Below are 22,121 nucleotides of genomic sequence, written 5' to 3'. Positions count from 1 at the left end.
AAAGGCATATTTATGTCACAACAAGTAACTTGTTTTTTAAGTATTTTAGATCAGAGAAATAACATATAATACTTGACAGTGAACAGTACATATGTTTTGACCATTTAAGCCAAACAAATTTTTAAATGTCTAGAAATTTGTATTTTCCCTTTACAGTTGATTAGAACTTTTCTCCATATAGAATTCTAGGTTTACAATCATTATATTTCTGAACTTTGGAGGCCTTGATCCATCTTTCTTTAAATTGCAAGGTTGTTAAGTCAAATATTGAATAGCTGAAGAATATTATTTCAAGTAGACAAGATGCTATTGTATGTCAAAATAACTTGTAAAGTAAGGACATAGGTCCTTCCAGAAAAAGCAGCAAAACTAGAGGGTCAAATAACTAAGTACAATTACATTTTCATTTTACCAAACATAAATAAGGTATCGCGTTGAGCTAAAATTTAGATATGAAGCACTATCTACACTGAAACGCTTTCATTTTCCAACATATCTTTTCTTCCCCAAATTCAAGCAGTTTTTCAAAGTTAACTAAAAAAATTATTTTCACTTGAGAAAAAAAGATATATAATTAAATTAGCATTCAATCTATCTGATTTTCACATTTTCAATCTTCCAAGTCCTGAAAACAAATTTGGATAAACAAAACACTCTTTGTTTTAATGTTTAAGTTTTCTTTTTGCTGTTCTCTGGGTTTGAGCTGCAATGGTTTCAAATCATAGAAGTAAGCTAAATAAGCAAACCTATTTCCGTAAAAATAACAGTGGAGGATTTTCTTGTTAGTGAGTGATAGTCTCCTTTCAATAAACTTAAAATAAATCCTTAAAAAAGAAAACTAGTGAAGAAATTAAAAATAGTTCTTTATATCTCAAGAGAAGTATATATGTTGTAAAGATGTTTTCTTCAATTGACCCTGAAGTGCCTTTATTTGATACCATTCTTCAGAAAAAAACAAATATATTTAGCACTCTAAACATATATTTTTGAGTTGGAAAGCAACTAACAATTTAATAATACAGAAGAAAGGTGCTGAGTTTATAACTGAGATTTCTCAGAAGTTTTCTTGGATTAAGTACCTGTGAGCAAGACCTCAAAAGCATGGATATTATTTTAAAATATAAGCAAAAATAGTCAACAGATAGTTGTTATTACTGGAGAAAATTTTGTTGCCTGCTTGTCAACAGGAAGATGAATAAAAAAATTTATAAGATTCTTCTTGAATACATAACAGACAAATATTAGTTTTCCTCAACTACAACTTCAAATCCTAGGTAAATCGTAACTACAGGGACAAATAGGGTACAAAAGTTATTTTCTCTGTTGGCTTTGCATTTTTAAGTAAATTATACATTCAAAGGGTTATCTCTTTCCCCTTTACCCAGAAAATCTGTATTAAGAAAACTCAGAATTTACTTTTTGTTTCCTTAGAATGACAATACTAGCCCCTCCGTCCCCCCAAACTGCCCACTGTTTTTTACATCTTTATAAAAGAGTAGATGATTTATCTAATCTTCCTTCCCATATTAAAGTAAAAGAAGTAAGATGAAAAGTTTTGAAGTGTGTAAAACCACTTTCCAGCATCCTAAGGATTGATTTCAAACTTAGAAGTGATCTTTTCTAAGAAAATCAACCAAGTAGCCAGTTTACCAAAAGAAGGTATGAAAATATATGTATTATATCCATAGAAAATTAAAAGGAAAGGCACTACTTTATCAAGGAGTTTTATCTTCATATCCTACATTCAAAATACTGAGAGTCAATCTGACGTATAAACCTTAATTATGGGATTGGTATTTAAAGAATTAGCGACTCATTTGAGGAATAGAAAATGGAACATCAGCAAATTTCATACACCCAACTGAGAAACATTTAACTTGTAACTGGTATGCAGCTAGCAAGAATCTGAGGCAACTGCAATTTTAGACCTCTGGTGAGCAAGGTACCCAGTCTTTTGTCACTGTATTAAGTTACTCCTATCCTGCGGACTGATCTTTACTATCTCCCAACACTCAAAAACTTTTTAATACCTGCATGCCACATCCAACCCCAGATATCACAAATGAGGGAAGATAACGACCCTTTTATATATAACATTTTATAAATAGTGCCTACTAGTAGATGAATCTTAAGGAAATCCTAAGGGAAATTATTTTTAAAAAGTTCTTTTGAGCTGTCCTGAAAACCAAATAATCCACTTATAATATGACTTCTAAAAAATAAACTCCAAATTAAAAAGAACGAATGGATAAATGTAAAGACACAGAACATATTTAAATCAACCAGAGTATTTAATGATCAACAATATTTCTTAAATAGCAACATTTTCCAGAGGTCAACATTACACTATCCTAAAATCACTACTTCATTTTTTTCATGACTTTGCTACCAATTCTTCTGACAGTCAATTTTATAATAGTACAAAGAATATCACTTAAACAGGGCAAGACCAGGATAATAAAAGAATATGAAATTAACTCCAGGCAAACTTTTCTAACAAGTCTCTCTCCTTCTTCCATCTCTTAAAAAGATTTATTTCAGTAACTCCTTAAAGGGGAACAAAATTACCAGTGCTAAAAGCAGTGGCCAAAACAGAATTCAAGCTACAGGACCCCAGAAGTATAGATAATTCACAAATTTAATGAACGGTTTTCAAACTCAAAATTTGCTTTACTTATATAGATTCAACCAATACTTTTTGAAAATAATTGAAATATTTATGGCCAGCAGGAATGTGAAAATATATTCAACATCACTAACTAAAACAATGAGATATTACTTCATACCTGTTAGAAGGACTATTCTCGAGAAGGACTAGCAGTGTTGGTGAGTATGAGAAGAAAAGAGAACCCTCCCACAGTGCTGGTGGGAATGTAAATTGGTACAACTATGGAAAACAGCATGAGATGCCTCAAAAAATTATGACTAGAACTACCATGTGATCTAGCTGTTCTGCTTCTGAGTATTGAGCTGAAGAATATGAAAACATTAACTGGAAAAGACACATACATTCCTATGGTCATTGCACCATTATCTTTAATAGCCAAGATGTGGAAAGCACCTGAGAGCCCATCATCGGGTGAATAGAGCGTCTGTTATGTATCTGTCGGGGTAAACGGTACTCAGTCATAAAAAAAAACAAAACCTTGCCGTTTTCAATAACATAGATAGATCCAGGAGGCATTATGCTAAATGAAATAAGTCAGATGAAGAAAAGATAAATACCAAATGATTTCACTTGTGTAGAATCTAAAAAAACAAAACAAATGAATTAAAAAAAACAAAAACTCCTAGATACTGAGAACAGATAGTGATTACTAGAACATAAGGGCTGAGGTGAATTGGTGAAGGGCATCTATTGTATGGTGATCAATGGTTTTTGGTGATGATCTCTTCGTAGTGTATGCAGCTGTCATACTGTTGCACACATGAAATTTATATAATGTTATATACCAATTTTACCTAAATAAAAATAGGAATAACTTATGGAAATAAAATAGAAAGAGAAACAAATATGTGCTTTTATGGCCAAGTTACAGTTATTAGTCATAGGGTGAATGTGTTGAGTTTCATTATCTTCCTATCAAAATGACTGGTGGGAAATTCATAATTTAAAACTGGAAGAATCTGGGGGTCATTTATAAAACTTCTTTTATCTTAGGTAAAAGAAACGGAAGAAGTAAAAGGCCAAGTAACTTCATAAGGTCACATAACAATTAAAGTAGAGTCAGGTAAGAGTTTTGTTTTTTTTTTAGCTTGTCTACTCCTTTAATGGTAATTGAGAGAGTAGCAGATGCAAAGGCCTCCTTGGAAAGAACCTGGTATGTTGAAAGGATTAAACCAAATCCACAGTGTCTGCAGATGGAGGACTGAGATCCCTCATAAGCCATGATATAGCCATGGTAAGATCTGAGGAGATGGGGAATGCGCTGAAGGATTTCAAGCAGAAGGAAAGACACGATTATGCATTTCGAAAAACTCCCATCCCTCTGATTATAGTGAAGAGATGCATTTAACTTCAGGAAAAAGAAAAAAACAATCACAATAGGAGCTATATTTATTTCATTTAAATTTAAAGAGATTCTCTTATCCTTTATTTTGATTATGTCCTTTCCCCCTTATTAAAATGCTTTCTTTTTGAAATGATGGTGATGATGAGTAGGAAGAATATTTTAATGTGTTACTTGGAAAATTTAAGTTAGCAGCCCTGTGGAGAAATTGGTAACATTCATATACTGCTGGTGGGAAACAAAATGGTGTAACGCTAATGGGTGGGAATTTGGCACATGCGCCTGTGTGCATGCACACACGCACACACACACATACTCACTCTTATCCTTTAACCCAGCATTCTGATTCTAGGCATTCACCTTGAAGACACACTTTCAATAATATAAAAATACATATATGTACAGGATGCAGTATTGTTTGAAATTGGAAAACACTGAGAACTCCCTAGATGTCCAAGCGCAGAAAATTGGTTGAATAAATTACAACACATATACACAACGCAGTGTGTCAGTCTTTGAGAATTTTTAAAGAGTATAATAAAAATCGTGAAGAGAAAGTATCTGTTGTAACTTAATGGAGGCTGAAACTCAGCAAGAACAATAAAAAAATTTTTTTTGGAACGAGTAAGACACAAAATACAGCTGTTTCCTATTCTAAGTTTTCTTATCATGTTCTAAATCTAGCATGTACAGGAAGACACCAAAAATACCTTTGGTATTTGTCTATTTCAGTAGCAGAAAATATTAAGAACCAATATGCAAATTAATAAAGCCACATATGCAAAGGCCACTTGAATGCATTTTAAAACAGACTAGGTTGTGGCAGTTTAGTTTTTAAAACATGACATAAAAATCTGAAAAAGACATATGTCAAAAAGTTGGTTCTATTTTATAATTAAAAGTAACTGTACTTACATGGTTTAAGAACAATTGCCCTAGAGTGATTCTAAAATTTTATTAAACTCACCATTAATAACAGCTTTTGATTTTGCTGGAGGAATTCAGAAACTACATTAAACAGAATTGAGATCTCATAAGATATCTCTATTTTTTTGTTCCTTGCACATCCAGATTCCAGAGTCCTTCCACACCATTACAGTTAGGATATGACATGACCCTAGTTTAGAGACTGAAAATTCTTGGACTATATTCAGGTAGTTTTCTAACATCATGACCTTATAGAAGATACTCTCTGAACAAGAGTACAAGTGCTTCCATTTCAACAGGTTAAGTACAGAGGATATTTCCAAACTATTTTTTTTACAATTGCCATTTCTCTTGTTTGTACTTGACTAATGAACACCGACCTCAGGGTAATTAGTGACATGATTCACAACTAAAGCACCACAACAAATTCCAACGGCAGTATAACAGAGAACACCGCCCACATTTAACAATGCCGGAGTTCAGTTACACCTCTTTTTCCTTGAACTTATTCCATTCTGAGAAGGCAGTGAGAGAGACAGAGGTACGTCAGAAGAGAACATTTCTACATACTTGTAAGCCAGGACAAACAGATCCAATACTGTTTAACTGTGTGCTCAGTCCTCTGTTCTTAGGAAATCACTGTATAGTAGAAAAAATGAACTAAAGGAAACTAACAATTAATTGTGATGTTTTTAAAAGGTACCATTCTCATAAATGTACAGTTATTCCTCATGGCAACCCTGATAAGTATTATCATGCCCATTTTACAGATGAGGAAAATACAGTCTGAGCTACAGACACACAACTTGCTGAGAATCAGCAAGTTACATGGTATCTCTGAAGGAACCTCAGGTTTTTCTTGTCTGTAAAACAGGAAGAGCAATGTTTATTTTCTGGGAAGATTAAATGGGAGATGGTGACGCCAAAATCCAGACAGAAGGATCTGCTATAGCACAGTGACACAAACACAGATAAAACATGAATAAAGAAACTAGTCACAATAGTGCATATACCCAGTGGTAAATTAATATACACCACGAAGCAGCACAAAGGTTAAAAGTACCGTCTCTGGGACCAAGACAGTTTGAGTCAAAATTACAGCTCTGCTATCAACTTAGTTTTGTGGATAGGGGAAACGTTCTTAATTTCTCTGTGCCTCCAATTTTTCATCTGTGAAGCGGTGATAATGAGAGTATCTACCTCACACATTTGTGCGAAGTAAATGAGTGAACACATTTCAGCACTTTTAACAGTGCTGTTACCTATTGTCACTTCTACACTGGACTGTAATATACATAAGTGAGGGTCATTTTGATGTAAGTCTGCATGATGATCAGATTTCAAAGAAGCTAGTGATGAGCTTCTTATAAGCACTGCTTCCTAAAGCAAGTTTCTATGAGCTACCCAAGGGACATTTCTGAGTTTGAGATTTTTTTTTTAATGTTCCTGAATTTCTTTAGTCCTTTGTGCCAGTTCATGAACAAGGAGAATGTGCCGTATGGATGATGGGGGAGGGGAAGGGAGACATGAATGGACAAGTCATGAATACTTTTCCTCCACAGCGAACTCGAGCAATTTCTCACGTGTCAGGGCGTTCCAAAGATTAAAAAAAAGAGACAAGTGCATAGAGAAAAGAAGACACTGAGGAGTCAAGCTCGGGCTCAAGACAAGATGGCACGTGAACAAAGGTCTAGATATGAAAACAATTTTATGTTTAAAACCATACACAGATCTGGGTCAAGAACTCAGGTTCACGTGAACATTCAATACAGGCGAAGATGTGGAACAATTTCTAACAGTTATCTATCTCAGTTTCTTTGGGTTTTCTGCTTGTTGTTTTTTAACATATGAAGAACCACATAAAAAACCATTTAATACCTCACTGCTTCTTCAATGGTTCAATTATGAAGAAGAGTTATTTTATTAAATTGAGCTTACTTATAGTCTTAGAGCTTTATAAAGCAATCACTTATTTGCATTTCAGTGAATAACTGTTATATGAACTAAGTCACTATCCTTATTTTTGTGCTTTTTCTGTATATCTGTATTTTTTTTAAACTTCTCTCTAGACTACTTCACTAGTAGAACACAAGGTCCCTATCAAAAATTTTATTTCTAAGATATTGCCTTCCTTTATTTTTCATTCTTGGACTTTACAATTTTTCATTCTTACAGAAGACGTTAGGCATATCTGAAATTTTTCCTTTAAAACTCAGAAAGAACTCAGTTTTAACATTTCAATCTATAAAAAGAGAGCTAGTTTTCCATTTCACCTCACTCTCACCCTTCCCTTCAATCTCCCTCAGAGTTGATTCAAATATTTAATTTTCTCAACCCTAAACTATATATATATTTATAGATTTAAAAAATACTTATATTACTATATTAAAATATCATTCAGAGAGTTACAAAAATGAAACATACAGATGCACTAGTAACTTCTTTTAAAATCTAGTTTGCTCCTTTTGTAAAATCTTCTAATCTTTTCTTCCTGAGGAATCTAGTAGATCAACAGTGACAGGACACCATACAAAGGAGTGCTTCACAAAGGGCTGCACTTTCTCCCGTTTCCAGTACTGACTAGCTCCAGGGCACAACACTCACCTTGTTACTCAAGATAAAAAACATACATGCTATTTTTTCATTTAGAATAAAATTTTATATTGTCTCCTGTGCTGGACTACATGCTACAGTGGTAATAAAAACAGTGTGAATGAATAAACAGAAATAATGTAGTACAAGGAAAGGGGAACTTTACTGGTGGAATTTGGAATCAAACCAATCTGGGTTCATATGCCAAGTGGGTGACTCTAGACAAACTGCTTAACCTTGCTGAGCCTACTTCCACTTTTGAAAAACGAAAACAGTATTAACAACATCACAGGATTATTATGAAAATTAAATTAGACAAACACTTTTGGTGCACAGCACACTGCAACTAGTCAAGGAGTATTAGCTGCCTTCCATCTATGGCTAATTAGCTGCTAGCTGGGACACAGATTCCTAGGTTCCTCCTCATATGGGAAATTAGATTCATGCCTATACCTACTTTGTGGAGTCAGTGTGAAGAACCAACAGAGTATTTCACTTTAAAGTCAAAATCATGTAAAGTCATCTGGGATGTGGCCACTCTAAAGAGTGCATAAAAAAAACCTCAACCCTGAATATCCATTGGAAGGACTAATGCTAAAGTTGAACTCTACTTCGGCCACCTGATTGGCAGAACTGACTCTGCCAGTCTGGAAAAGACTCTGATGCTGGGAAAGATTGACAGCACAAGGAGAATCGAGCAACAGAGGATGAGATGGTTGGATGGCATCACTGACTCAATGGACATGAATCTGTGCAAACTCCAGGAGATGGTGAAGGACAGGGAAGCCCGGTGTGCTGCAATCCATGGGGTTGCAAAGAGTCAGACACAACTTAGCGACTGAACAACAACAACAAAATTATCTTGTACATTCACTTTTGTACAATATCTCATTTACCAAGAAAGCTAGCTCTTCGCTTTTAAAGAGATTAAAAACAGACTTTTGAGACTAATTAACTAGTCTTAAATCAGGACTCATATACCATGGCCAATGTGGTCCATAATTTTCCCCCAAATATCTTTCCACATTTTCATGCCCAGTTTGTTTTTTTCCCGTCCACTTACAATTGATCATTCCTTCCTTTGACCCTCATGGCTTATCTTATTTCACAGTATATCGCAATGATTTACTTTCCTATAGGTTCCAAGCCTCTTTAAGGGTAGGGGCTGTTTCGCATGTCATTAGATACCTTGCTGGGGCAAGTACAATTCCTTTCAAATAACTGATATACAAATATCATATACTATCCAAAGAGAATTGGGAAAAACTGAGGTAAAGGAGAGTAGGGAAATGAGCCCTGTCTGTTATCCTTTTTTGAAAAATGTTTCTTCAACATTTTATACATTGTGAAGCAATCTAAAGTAGTGGCACACCTTCAGCAGTGGCAAATAATTCTCAACATTTAAACAGTTTTGTAGAATCATAAAATATTTGAGCTAGAAATACTAAAATCTTTTTGGTCTGTCTCAATTTACAAAGCAAGAAACTAAGACAAAGACATTAACTTGTACGTGGAAGAGGTAGGCTCTAAATGTCAGGTCTTCTGATTCCCACATTAGGCCATACTCACTCTCACTATGTCAATGTGGTTTGCTCCAGAGATATACAACTCTCTGAACACAGTGTTTCACCATGTTGCAAAGGAAGGATACTCCAAAAAAAAGTTAAGAAAAACAAACCAAAACAACAATAAACATAGGGAGTGCTTGAAGAATAGCAGAAGGCTAAAAGGTAAAGAAAGTGAAAGAAAGTGAAGTCGCTCAGTCATGTTCGACTCTTTGCGACCCCATGGACTATAGCCTACCACACGCCTCTGTCCATGGGATTTTCCAGGCAAGAGTACTGGAGTGGGTTGCCATTTCCTTCTCCAGGGGATCTTCCTGACCCAGGGATCGAGCCCGGGTCTCCTGCATTGTAGGGTAAGGCAGGGTCCAATTATCACAACCAGAGTAAAGAGGCTGCATTTATCTAATGGCAATGGGAGATACTGTGGGTTTCTGAACAGGAATATTGCATGAAAAAGCATGTAAGAATATTCACTCAGCACCAAACTATAGAATGCAGGGTAGTGTCAAACCTGGGAGACCAAGCAGGAGTCTATAATAGTATGTTCAAGGTAAGAAGGTAATGATATGATCTAGGAAAATGTAAATGAAAATAGATATTTAACATACTAAATAAATACGACACGTGGTAATTTTTTCTGGTTTTTGTACTTATAATTACTGATCAACTTTAACTGATGCTTTCGAACTGTGGTTAGAGAACTTCTTAGAGAAGACTTTCAAGAGTCCCTTGGAAAGCAAGATCAAACCAGTCAATCCTAAAGTAAATCAACCGTGAATAATCTTGTGGAAGGACAGATGCTGAAGTCAAAGCTCCAATACTTTGGCCACCTGATGTAAACAGCTGACTCACTGGAAAAGACCCTGGGATGCTTGGAAAAACTGAAGGCAGAAGGAGAAGAGGGCAACAGAGAATGAGATGGTTGGATGTATCACTGATTCAATAGACATGAACTTGGGCAAACTCCAAGAGATGGTGAGGGACAGGAAAGCCTGACGTGCTGCAGTCCATGGGGTCGCAAAGAGTTTGCACACGACTTTGAGACTGAACAACAACATTTTATATTACAAGACTCTATAAAACTATAGAGAAAAAGAAGAAAAAAATGTTCAGTATTCAAGCCTTGATGACTTGAAAAGTAAAATGTAAAAATACAAATACTGGGAAGCAAAGGTGTATTTAGAACAAAATAAAATAATTTTAGCTTTGAAAGGTAAAGTCTAATTTTCTAAATCACTTGAAAAAGTCTACTTAACCGTGGGAATTAAGGGCAAGAAATTAGGAGTATGCTGGGTCAGAATGAGAAACATTATAAAACCACAGTGATGTTTTCAGAAAGAATCAGATTTTTAAAAACTAAAATGTTTTGCTGGAAAAAAGATAAATATATGCTTACTTAAAAAAAAAAAACTCATGACGAGCTTTTAAAAAACCCAACATAAAGCATTTTTCATTATAGTAGCATGGTTGCTATATAAATATAGTATGTGACATCATTATTACTTCACCATCCTTATTGTTTTAAGTGTTAAACACAGCTTAATCATTATCTTACAATTCATTTGCCTTCCTGAGACACTGCTCTTCGTAAAATATAACTTTTGAAAAAAACTAACGTCTAATGGTAAATACTAAAACCATTGTGCAAAGTGCACCAGAGGTTAATGATCTACCATCCAAATACACAACAGATATCCTTTTTGGCTTTTTCAGAGCCACAGGCTTTTCTCCCTTTTGTGTTCATTTCCTGTCAAGTTTGACATTTCAAAAGAATACCAAAGAAGCTTAAAAATTTGTTTACAAGTGTGTCATTAAATCAGGACTCTAAAAATAAAAGCTATTCATTGCAACTGTACTGATGTATAAAAGAGGCCTTCATTTAAATTTTGGAAAAATAATAAAAGAGGAAACATTTAAAATCTTTTCTTATATAAAAGTGCTCTGGTCCAATATTTTTGCAACTGAATGAAGAAACTTGCTGATGTGTAGTGACTACAAAATAAAAAAAAAAAAACACAAAACACAACAGAATCCAATTTAATGAGTCAGCTATATTTGACAACATTCAGAGGAGGCTCAGCTTTCTTATGACTTATTAAAATTTAATACAACAATTAATTACTAATACTTCTACATTCTCATAATAAGTATCCTCCAAAATACTATTATTCAGAAGATATGATGCATTTAATACAGGAAAATAGAAATGAAACCCTAAATATTCTTTAAGTATACATATTCAAAAATCGTTATCAATCACTAAATACTATACATATCTCTTTTGGCTGTGATAAAGGAACAGAGACCAGATTTGTCTTAACTACAAAATCAAACAACATAAATAATAGTTTTCAGACACTGAGTACAGGACAAGCAGTGTAAGACAGTGATTCCTGGGGGGAAAAAAGCAAATGCTTAAGCTCCACCTTTGCTTGGAGAGTGTTCCCAGGTCACAAGTCAGGGAGGAGAAAGTGAAATAGACTTCAGTGGTCTCCCTGGTTGAAGAAGCAGAATTGAGAATTCAAGACAGAGAAATCAGGAAAATTAGCAGGACAGAGTAGCAGAGGAGAGACTTACACAGAAAAGAGAGTTGCAAAGACAGCGCTCCAGGAGTCTGCAAAGAGTTACTCTCGGTCTTTACCCCAGCCCCGATCAGCGTGTGCAAACTACCCGAGGCCAGGAAAAGAAGCACGGGAAGAAGCAGAGCCATTCCAGGAGCTGACATAGGGCTAAGAAGAGTTCTTATTTCCACCAGCCAGTCTGGAAAAACCTTGTAATGTATGAGACATAAGGTAGAGCACCTAGAGGGGACTGCCTCTAGAGTGGGGAAAAATTAGTCATAAGTTTAAAGACTGGCTTTAGAAACAACAAAAGCCTTCAGAGGATCAAACGCTTCCAAGTAACTAAACTGTGTCCCAAGACACAAGAATAGTGAAAGGAATATGAAAATATCCAGGACCACTAAGGTAAAATTCACAATGTCTGGCATCCAATAAATAGTTACCAAGCAGCCAAAAATATAAAGACCCTTCAAAAGAGAAGTATCAGTCAACAGACAGTCCTAAAAAGACATAGATGTTAGAATTAGTGGACAAGGACTTTAAAATAATTATTATAACTATATTCCAGTTAGTTGAACGTAAAGGAAAGCACAGACATGCTGAAGAGAGATATGAAAGATTTAGAAAAGGATTCAAATCAGATTCTAGAGATGAAAAATCTAATACCTAAGATTAAAAGCACAGTAGATGAAATTAATAACAAATAAGACATTTCAGAAGAAAAAACTTAATGAACTTGAAGACATAGGTGTAACAGAAACAATTTCAAGTGAAACAGAAACAAAACATCTGGGACAACAACAACAACCCGAGCATCAGTGAGCAGTGGGACAATTTTAAGTGACCTAATGCACGTGTGACCAGAATCCCTGCAGGAAGGGGTAAGAGGAGTCAGCAAAAACATTTTGAGAAAATAATGGTCCCAGATTTGATGAAACCTATAAGCCCACATTTCGAAGTAGAACTCCAAAAAGAGAAACATGAAGAAAACTGAACTAAGGCACATCTTAATCAAATTGCTTAAAAGTAGTGATAAAGAGCTGCTCTGTAAGAAGGGCAACTACTCTTAAAACCAAAATGCTATGAGATGCACAGTTTCTCACATGAGAAGCTCAGGAGGATAAGATGAGGAGGGAAAAAAAAAAGAAAGGGAGGGAGAGGTCAGCACATACGAGGCAGGAGCAAGGTACCAGACTTCTAAGAAACATTTTAGAAGTGAATCTTGCTCCAGACACCAGCTGGCACCACATGGTCCGGGAGGAACTGTCCAGTCTAGCTTTTCCCAGATTTCTGACCCGCAGAATCATAAGCAAAATAAAATGATTGTTTTAAGCCACTAATGTGCCATTCAGCAATAGATAACTCATTTCTATCAACATTTAATCCTTCCTTTCCCATCTTGAAAAATAAGTATCCCGTTGCCTCACATACCCCCAGCTATACCTTTACTTCCCTACACAGATAAAACTGGCAGAAACCATTTATAAGCACTGTCTCCACTCTCTCTCACTCACACCTGAGCCAAACTCCACTGCGGTCTACTCCTGCTCCCACACCACTTCTTCCAACAGTCCCTGCTACCTTCACCAGTGGCTTCCTTGTTGCTGAAACTAATAAACACTCCTTCATTGTTACTGACTTCTCCTACAGTATCTGAAACAGCAAGTACTCAGACCTTTTCATTCTCTCTTTATGACACCACTTCTGATATTTCTCCTTAGCGAAAGGAGGATTCCTTAATTTGATCTATTTTGTAGGCTTCTGTTTTCTGTCTATCCCTTAACTGTTGGTGCTCCTTAGGATTCTATCCTAAATTACATTCTCTTTTTGTACTACACTCTCCTGTTAAATGACCTTATTCTATTTCCTAAACTTTAGCCATTTGGAAAAATGCAGGGATTTATAGTTTTGGAGCCAGAGAGACCTGTGTTTGAGCCATAAGCTCATGACTGTTTAGCTTATATGGTTTAGGGCAAGTTATTAAACTTCTCTAAGCATTATTTCCCTCATTTAGAATAATAATACCTCATGAATTATTATAAAAGTCAAATGAGATGATAAGAAGTACTCACCATAGTGTGGGTGACACAGATAAATTGTCAATAAAGGGTGGTAATTTCTATTATTATATATGTGCCAGCAGCTCTCAGGTTTCTATTCCTGGCCTAGAAGTTCTTTCCTAAACTCCAGACACACATATCCAACTGCCTCTTGACACCTTTACTTGATGATCTACAGGCAATTCAAACTCAACATAACCAAATTTCACCTCCCAAGGAAATCTCATTCAATCCCAGCTATCTTTAATGAATGACACTACCTTAATGTCATAAGTTGATCCTTTTTCTTTCATTCTCATTTGTGTAATTAACTGCCATATCTTATAATACAAAGCCAGAGATGCTGTTCCAAGTGCTTTTCCCATACATTAACGCACTTAAAATGAAACATACACATGTAATAAGATACAAAGTTTATAAATGACCAGGAAGTAGTATTGATCAACACTATAAGACTGCAAAGGAGGAAAGAATGACTATAGACTTAGGATGGTCGCAAAAGGCAAAGTGGAAGTAGACCTGAAAATCTGGTAAATAAAAAGGGGAAAGCATTTCAGGTGGAGCCTATGAAGTGAACAAAGACTCAGAGACAGGCAGAGACAAACATGGATGTATGAGTAATAGTAAACAGAGAAGTCTGAATCGAGAAGAGAATATAAGGAAAGTATTCTCAAAACATTTTGGACTCAGCATCCTTTAACATTCTTCAATTATTGAGGACCCAAAAGTTTTTGTTCATGTAAGTGTGTCTATCAATATTTGAGAACCCCTTGGACAGAAGAGCCTGGCGGGTTACAGTCCATAGAGTCACAAAGTGTTGGACTCAACTGAAATGACTTAGTACACATGCAATATTACTGTGTTAATAATTAAATCTTAAAGTTAATTAAGTGTAATTAAAACTGAAAAAAATTAAAGAATGCAATTTACCTGAAATAACCAAAATAAGCTTGCTATGGACATGAGTTTGAGTAAGCTCTAGGAATTGGTGACGGACAAAGAGGCCTGGCATATTGCAGTCCAGTGCTGCAAAGAGTCAGACATGACTGAGTGACTGAACTGAAGTGAACTGAAGCTTGCTATATGTTAACAAAACTAACATTTTTATGAAACCTAAGTCTATTTTCCTAAATAAACAAAAAAATTAGAACACTGGCAGAGTTTTATAATCCTGCAAAGCCCTTTCATATCTAGCCTATAGAAGAGACATGAATTCTCATATCTGCTTCTGTATTTGCTTCACTGAAATGTGTTGTCTGGTTGAAGTATAAGAATACCTTTGAATCTATTTTGAAAATAAAATGTCATTATGGAGAAAAAAAAAAAAAAGAATATCTGGCCTCACACAATATGTAGTTGAAAAAAGGAGTATTTTAACAGACTTTTCAGATAATAAGAGGTATTCTTTTTTGACACTACCCTAAAACTCAACAAACAGTAGTTTCTTAAAGGTTAATTGCAATGTGAAATTGGAAACAATTTTCATGAATTTTTATTTTCACTGAATTTTTAATTTTTTTCATGAATTTTAATTCATGAATTAAACTTCACATTCTGAGACCTTAAAAACCATTGATCTATCTATCAAAGACCTTAAACTCTGAATAAACTTCTTACTCATGTATGATTTTATAGCATGATGCATTGGTCATTTGGAAATAACAGTTCACTGAATTATATAGATCTTACAATGCTGATGAATCTCTTTATGTAATGTTAAACAATCACATTTACTAATACTACCCCTGAATTCATCAGAAAAGTCTTTGATGTATTGGGAAGCTATTCTGCTTACAGTGAATACAAGATTATCAAAATTCTAACTTTCCCTTGAGAACTCAAAACTTATCATTGGCAACATTTATTGTTAATTGCTTTCAACCACACTGTACTTGAGAATAGAGATTATACAAAATAAATACTTTTAACTGGCTCATCAATGATGTTTTTAAATAACAACAGATATGTTTTGCTTTTTTTTTTTTAACAGAGTTTGTGGTGGTGAAGAATACAGTGACCACAAGCCTGGTGGAGATGGATACAAGTATATATGTGGTTGATCACCAGAACCCCTTCGCTGTTCACCAGAAACTACCACAACATTGTTAATCAACTATACCCAACACAAAATAAAAAACGGAAAAAACAAAACAAAACAAAACCCACATGGAGAAGGAAATGACAACCCACTCCAGTATTCTTGCCTGGAGAAGTCCATGGACAGAGGAGCCTGGCGGGCTGCAGTCCATGGGGTTACATGCCTGAGCATGTGTGCACAAGGGTGGAGGGAGATGGGTTGGTAGCAATAAAGTGGGAGAACTAAAAAAAAAAAAAACCCCACAAACACTTTGATGCTACTGCTCTAATACAGTGCAGAGGTTCCAAAAGTGTTGGAATAAATGTCATTGGCATAAATGTCAACAGAGTAAAAAAAATAAATATAACATCTTAACAGTAATATGAAAATAGCTTTCACATTGCAGATCCCCTAAAATGCTTTCCGGGATCACAGACCACACTTTAAACTGCTGATAAGAAAAAAGGAAGAGACAAAGCTTCTAAAAGAGAGCCTTGCAGGCATCAAATAATTACTTAAAATTCCCACTAAAAACATACATTTGATTCCTTCGACCCTCTTTGTATGCTGGGTAATTATAGAACTGTATCCTGAACACCATAAATGTTTAAGCTGTAAAGATTCTGGATTCTATTTTTCTCAAATGAATATTGTTTATTTATTTGTCTTAAAGGAGGCAGTTATTTTTACTGAACTTGAGCTGCAAATTGTTTATTCACCAGCAGCTTCTGCTTCAAGTCAGATCTTCTGCCTTTCTACTAAAGCCACTTTGAAACAGGCTTCCCTGGTGGCTCAGTCAGTAAAGAATCTGCCTGCAATTCAGGAGAGCCGGGTTCAATCTCTGGGTCAGGAAGATCCCTTGGAGAAAGGAATGGCAACCAACACCAGTAACTTTGCCTGGAGAATTCCATGGACAGAGTAGCCTGGCAGGCAACAGTCCATGGTTGTTTCAATTTTCCAGTTTCCCTAGTCAGAAAGCCTGAGATTTTCCCACAGGCACTCATCTCCCCCTATACCTCCCAGCCCCAGGCTAAAAGCTTCCTACCTAGGCTCACAGCACCCCTACTCCATTTCTTAACTAGGCTGTCTGTTCTAAAAGGTCAGTGACTTCAGGTGATTCCTTTGGTAGCTCAGTGGAAGAGAATCTGCCTGCCAATTAGGAGACACAGGAGCTGTGGGTTCGAGCCCTGGGTCTTCGAGCCCTGAAGATTCCCTGGAGAAGGAAATGGCAACGCACTCCAGTATTTTTGTCTGGAAAGTCCAATGGACAGAGGAGACTGGTGGGCTACGGTCCATGGGGTCTCAAAGAGTCAGGCACAACTGAGTGTGCACAGGTTTTATAGTTGTATTTTTTGTGAGGAGTCATATGGTATGGTCTCCTTCCATATTACCAGAGGCACAGGTCCCCTAGAAAAGATTTTTCATCTGAGGAATTAGCATCATGAAAGTGGTTCTGCGTTTATAAAAAAACTTCTCTGGTGGCTATCAGAGACACAGTGTTAAGGTAGCCAAGATGTGGGAAGGTCATGAGGATAAACCCACAGACGCCCACAGAAAAGACCATTTAGAGAGTAAGCTACCTGGTCTATCTTGGTTTACAAAGATTTTACTGAAAAAATCCAACACAGTCTGAATACACGGAAAAGTAAAATATCCAAATCTCACCTCATCATCTACTGGCATGATAAACTGCTTAACAGATTTAAGAGGCCTAAACATCTGTAAGTCATTTGGTCCAATGCTTAGGCATGATTCATTTTAAACCACCCCTAATCCTCCAGATTTCTAGAGGACAAGATTTCACCAGGTTTTTCAATAGATTGTTTAGCATCTTATACTCATATATTGCCTGTTAATCTCTCTGGGATCAAAAAAACAGAAGTGTGCTTATGCCTTCTTAAAGTTATTCTGTTCTTGATTTAGTATTTCTCAAGACTGTGCAGTAAAGGTACTCAACCCTTTCCCCATGCAACCATTAAAAATACAGTGATGTTCTTTCTTTCATTAAATTACCAATGAGTAAAGTAAGTAGTATCTCACTTGATGTTTCCCTATGAGTATGTTCTCATAAATATCTTCAGTTCAATGAGAGATTCTGACTGTACTACAGAAACAAAAAACCAAGCAGGTTTGCTCTGATTCTTGATCTGGATTTTGGTATCATAGGTGTGCTCACTTGCTCTGATTCTTGATCTATATGTTAGTAATGTGGGTACATTCTATTTGTAAAAAATCCTTTGAACTACAACTTTTGATACATGCTTTTCTGTATATATGTTATACTTCAAGAAAGAAAAAAATCCTACAGTCTGTGAAAGCTCAAATTTATCTATGGTATGCCTACTCTCTAAAATGTTAATTATTCTCACAGGAAAGACTCACATATTATGTTGTGTGGCATGACTTATTTTCATAGTTACCCACCACCACTCTGTTCTGTTTATGATTAAAACAGCAGTATGTATTTATTTTTTGAAAATTCAAACACTAAAAGTAGTCTATAATCTTATCCCTCAGAAATACCAAACTTAGAATTTAAGTTCAGAGGCTTATGAAGTCCACACTATTATTAAAAAACTGTACCTACTACTTCCTCCATAATTTTCAGAGCTCGTGTCTTTTCTATATCCTCACAATATCTACCTCAATGCAAGGCATATAGCAGATGTGTATCGATAGAAATAAAAGTTCTCCAAAAGAAATGAGAATAGTCACTTTCAGATGATACAGTAATGTCTTGATGTCAATTTCTAGGAAAAGGGGGCATGGCACCCTCTAAAAAGTACTCTATCTATTTATTTCATTTACTGATCTATGTATTTATTTTTGCTACTTTCATTGAACCCCCAGATTCTGAGAGCTTTCTCCTAACTACTCCTTTTTTTACAAAGCAGAAGTTTTTGTATAAAAGACTTACACAATTCAATCATAGCAATACAATGTCTATCAACTTCCCCTACTTCTCTCCTTTCCTATCCACTCTGTCTATACGGCAATACAAGAAAAGCATGAAGAAACAAGTTATCTCTTAGCCATTACGTTTTTAAAATACAAAAAAATTTAAAACTACATTTGCATGAAGATTAAGATTATAATATAACTAAAGCCTTAATTTTTTCATTGTCATTTCTATATGCTGATATAAATGAAAAGATGTAAGCTTAGCATGCAACAGTTTCAAAAGAAACCAACTGTATATCAATCTACAAACCTGATGATTAACAAAGTATTGCCCAACTATGAAGATTTAAAGAGCATAACAGAAGAACTTCATATAAATGTTTTACTATTACTACATAGGAAATATAACCTTTGTTTAAATAAAGCTTTATCAATAGCTTATATGCTATAAATAGACTACCTAGAATATTCCTTTTGCCCATACAATGCTATAAGCAATAAATACACCTGTGTAGATTTTAGATTTTGAACGATGGAACAAAAAAAAATCAAATTAAATTGAACTAAAAATCTGTACTTTTAAATTGTCTCAACAGCCTGTCAATTTTTTTTTTTATTATTCTGTTGAAATTTAAGACCAGACATTTAAATTTTCAAACATGACACTCCTACTTTAAATAAAGTTCCCAAATACCTTAAAGAATTCTGCTTTGTTTTGAAGTACCAAGCTTTAAAAAAAGCAATTCATAATAAATTCCTATATGAGATAGTCTGGAGAGCTCAAGGACACCATTCTACTGATAATATTCCAATTGATTCCTGGGCTCTACTTGGAAATCACATTATTCATTAAATTGCATATTTGCTCAAGGTAAAATTTTAACAAATATATCTCACTAACAGATAACTGTTATCCATATGCATATGAATATCTTTAACTATTTTGGCTAGTTACTTACTGAAAGCCATGCAAGGGACTCCATGATTCGATGTTCACATCGTTCTAAATGTTTAATCATTTCTCTGGTCAGGTTGGCTTCTGCTTTGATGAAACTTTCAATCACTTTGTAAAAGTCAAAAGCTTTTAAGTTAAATACATTCAGAATCCATGGGAAGGATAGATCTGTTCCAGTATCCAGGCTCTGAGACATACTTCCTAAAAATGAAAGAAAAACATAACTTAGGAATGAAACAGAAAGTCTTGAATTACATTATTTTTCAGTTCAAAGGTTTTATCAAACAAAAAATTAAAACACAGTAGAAAGGCTACACACAAAAAATTTATTTAAAACAGAATTTTTTATTCTGGGGTCCACAGACTCCTAGGAAATAGGCTTCCCAAGTCTGAGTGCATATGCATGTATGTTTCTTTTAGATAGAAGGCTCATGCTGCTGCTGCTGCTCATAGCTTATATCAAATTTTCAAAGGTTTAAATATTCTAAACTTGTATCAGGGACAGGCTTAACATCCAACCAGTAATGCACTGGCATATCCAATTTAAGTGTCTCATTAATTGTTGATTAAGAGGGGAAGTGATTGTTTAGATTTTGATAATTTGGTTAGAAAAATCTGTTTCAACTGTGTATTTCTTGGTTATATTAGTTATGTAATATATTTGTATCCTTAGACAAATTTTTTCTTTTGTTTTTTACAAACAAAACTTTTTTGACAGTCGCAACATTATTTGCAAAGTAATAATACATATTGAAAACTGCGTTTTAAAAAACCACTATTGGTGGCCTCTGTTCCATTTATCCGGTAGATTTCAGTTCCAACCTTTGGTCTCGTAATCACTGAATATATATATGTGGCAGTGCTTCCTTATCAGTGGAAGCTGCTCAATAGTACTTCTCAAGGATTTTACAATCTCCTAAGTCTTTAAAGGGGGTTAAATAGGTACATTTCCTGGATTCAGTATAGACCAAAATAGAGGCCTTGTGAAAGTGTTCCCAAGATGATTAGAAATAATCCAAGTTCACAAGCCACTCTAAGGTGACCAATTACATTCTTTCGTATATAATGATCTAAAATATCCATTTCTTCTCCTTAACTTCTCCATCTCCCACCCCCGTAAAAAAACCCACACAATACCTCAGTTAAGTTTTTTTAAACTTTAAATTGAACTAGAATGTTTATTTACTAAAATTTAACTTACTGCTATAGGTAGCCATTACAACCTCAAGAGCGCATGCCAGCAAAGACATATGAAAGATGTTGTCATTCAGGAGTTTGCTAAAGGAAAAAAAGAATGATTTTTGTAACATTTACTTTTATAAAAAAATAAAAAAAGAAATTGTTTTACTAAAACAAAAATTTACCTAAAATTTTGAATGGATAATCGTTCTTCTTCCTAAAACAGATTTAAAAAATTAACTGACACAGTCTTTGCGTTAGCAATGAATTTTTTTTTCTATTATGTTCTTTTGAACTTACTGATTTAAGCATGGATTCCATTACTCGGTAATACAATCGGACTCCAAGTTTGTATCGCTACAAAAAACAAATAAAAAAAATCAGATCCCACTATTTTAGAAAACATAACAATTACTAATTTTTAAAAAGTTTTGCCCTGAGACACATCTCTGACCGTTCTTAGAAATATGGCTGCCAAGAGAGCACAAAAGCTAGCTTGTCTAAAACAGAGGAAAGTGAAAGTGTTGGTCACTCAAGTTGAATCCAATTCTCTGCGACTCCGTATAAAATGATGGTTTTCACATTCCTGATAAATTTTCAAGAGGAGGGGTCCAGTATATGGTTTTCCTACATTCCTACTTCAGTCTACATCATAACAGATATACATGTACTAAGAATGTATTATATGTTAGTGTTAGTTGCTCAGTCCTGTCCAACTCTCTGTGACCCCATGGACTGTAGCCCACCAGGCTCCTCTGTCCATGGGATTCTCCAGGCAAGAATACTGGAGTGGGTAGCCGTTTCCTTCTCCAGGGGATCGTCCCAACCCAGGGACTGAACCTGGGTCCACTGTATTGCACACTGATTCTTTACCATCTGAGCCAATGGGGAACCTGGTACTGTTCTAACCATTTTACACATGAATGTAACACTTCTGTGACCTAGTACATGTATTTAAGATAGCTCTCCAGGATTAAGAGAATAGTACCTTTCCATAAAGCTGGCAAAGGCAAAAATCAGATCTAAAGGATCTTACCAGGAAAAAGTTTTAATCAAATAACTAGTTTCCATTAGTTTAAAAAATAGTCAAATTTTAAATAAACAGAAATATACACCATAATCCTTCCTCCCAAATTATGACCAAAAGAACTTTTAAATTTTAAAATACAGATGGTATCAAAACATAACCTCACTACTCTAATAAACGTGTGTAGCAGACTACAGTTTTCAAACGTATTTTATGTGTCACCTTGTTAATGCCATAAAGTAACACAAACACAGAAACCTGGCAGCT

The 22,121-nt window shown here is 35.1% G+C and overlaps 1 protein-coding gene across 2 annotated transcripts in view; it reads right to left on the bottom strand.

Moving 5' to 3' along the window:
* RB1 (RB transcriptional corepressor 1) overlaps positions 1-22,121 on the bottom strand; it is a 116,449-nt gene that overhangs the window by 35,627 nt on the left and 58,701 nt on the right. For both annotated transcript variants that reach the window (XM_043891640.1, XM_043891641.1), the window contains 4 exons: positions 21,128-21,184; positions 21,013-21,044; positions 20,850-20,926; positions 19,653-19,849 (listed from right to left, as the gene is read on the bottom strand). In XM_043891640.1, the coding sequence (XP_043747575.1) occupies positions 19,653-19,849; positions 20,850-20,926; positions 21,013-21,044; positions 21,128-21,184 (363 nt within the window). The remainder of the gene's footprint in view (positions 1-19,652; positions 19,850-20,849; positions 20,927-21,012; positions 21,045-21,127; positions 21,185-22,121) is intronic.

Source organism: Cervus elaphus, chromosome 30 (genome assembly GCF_910594005.1).
Source record: "Cervus elaphus chromosome 30, mCerEla1.1, whole genome shotgun sequence".
NCBI classification, from domain to species: domain Eukaryota; kingdom Metazoa; phylum Chordata; class Mammalia; order Artiodactyla; family Cervidae; genus Cervus; species Cervus elaphus.
This window is presented reverse-complemented; position numbering and strand designations above follow the sequence as displayed.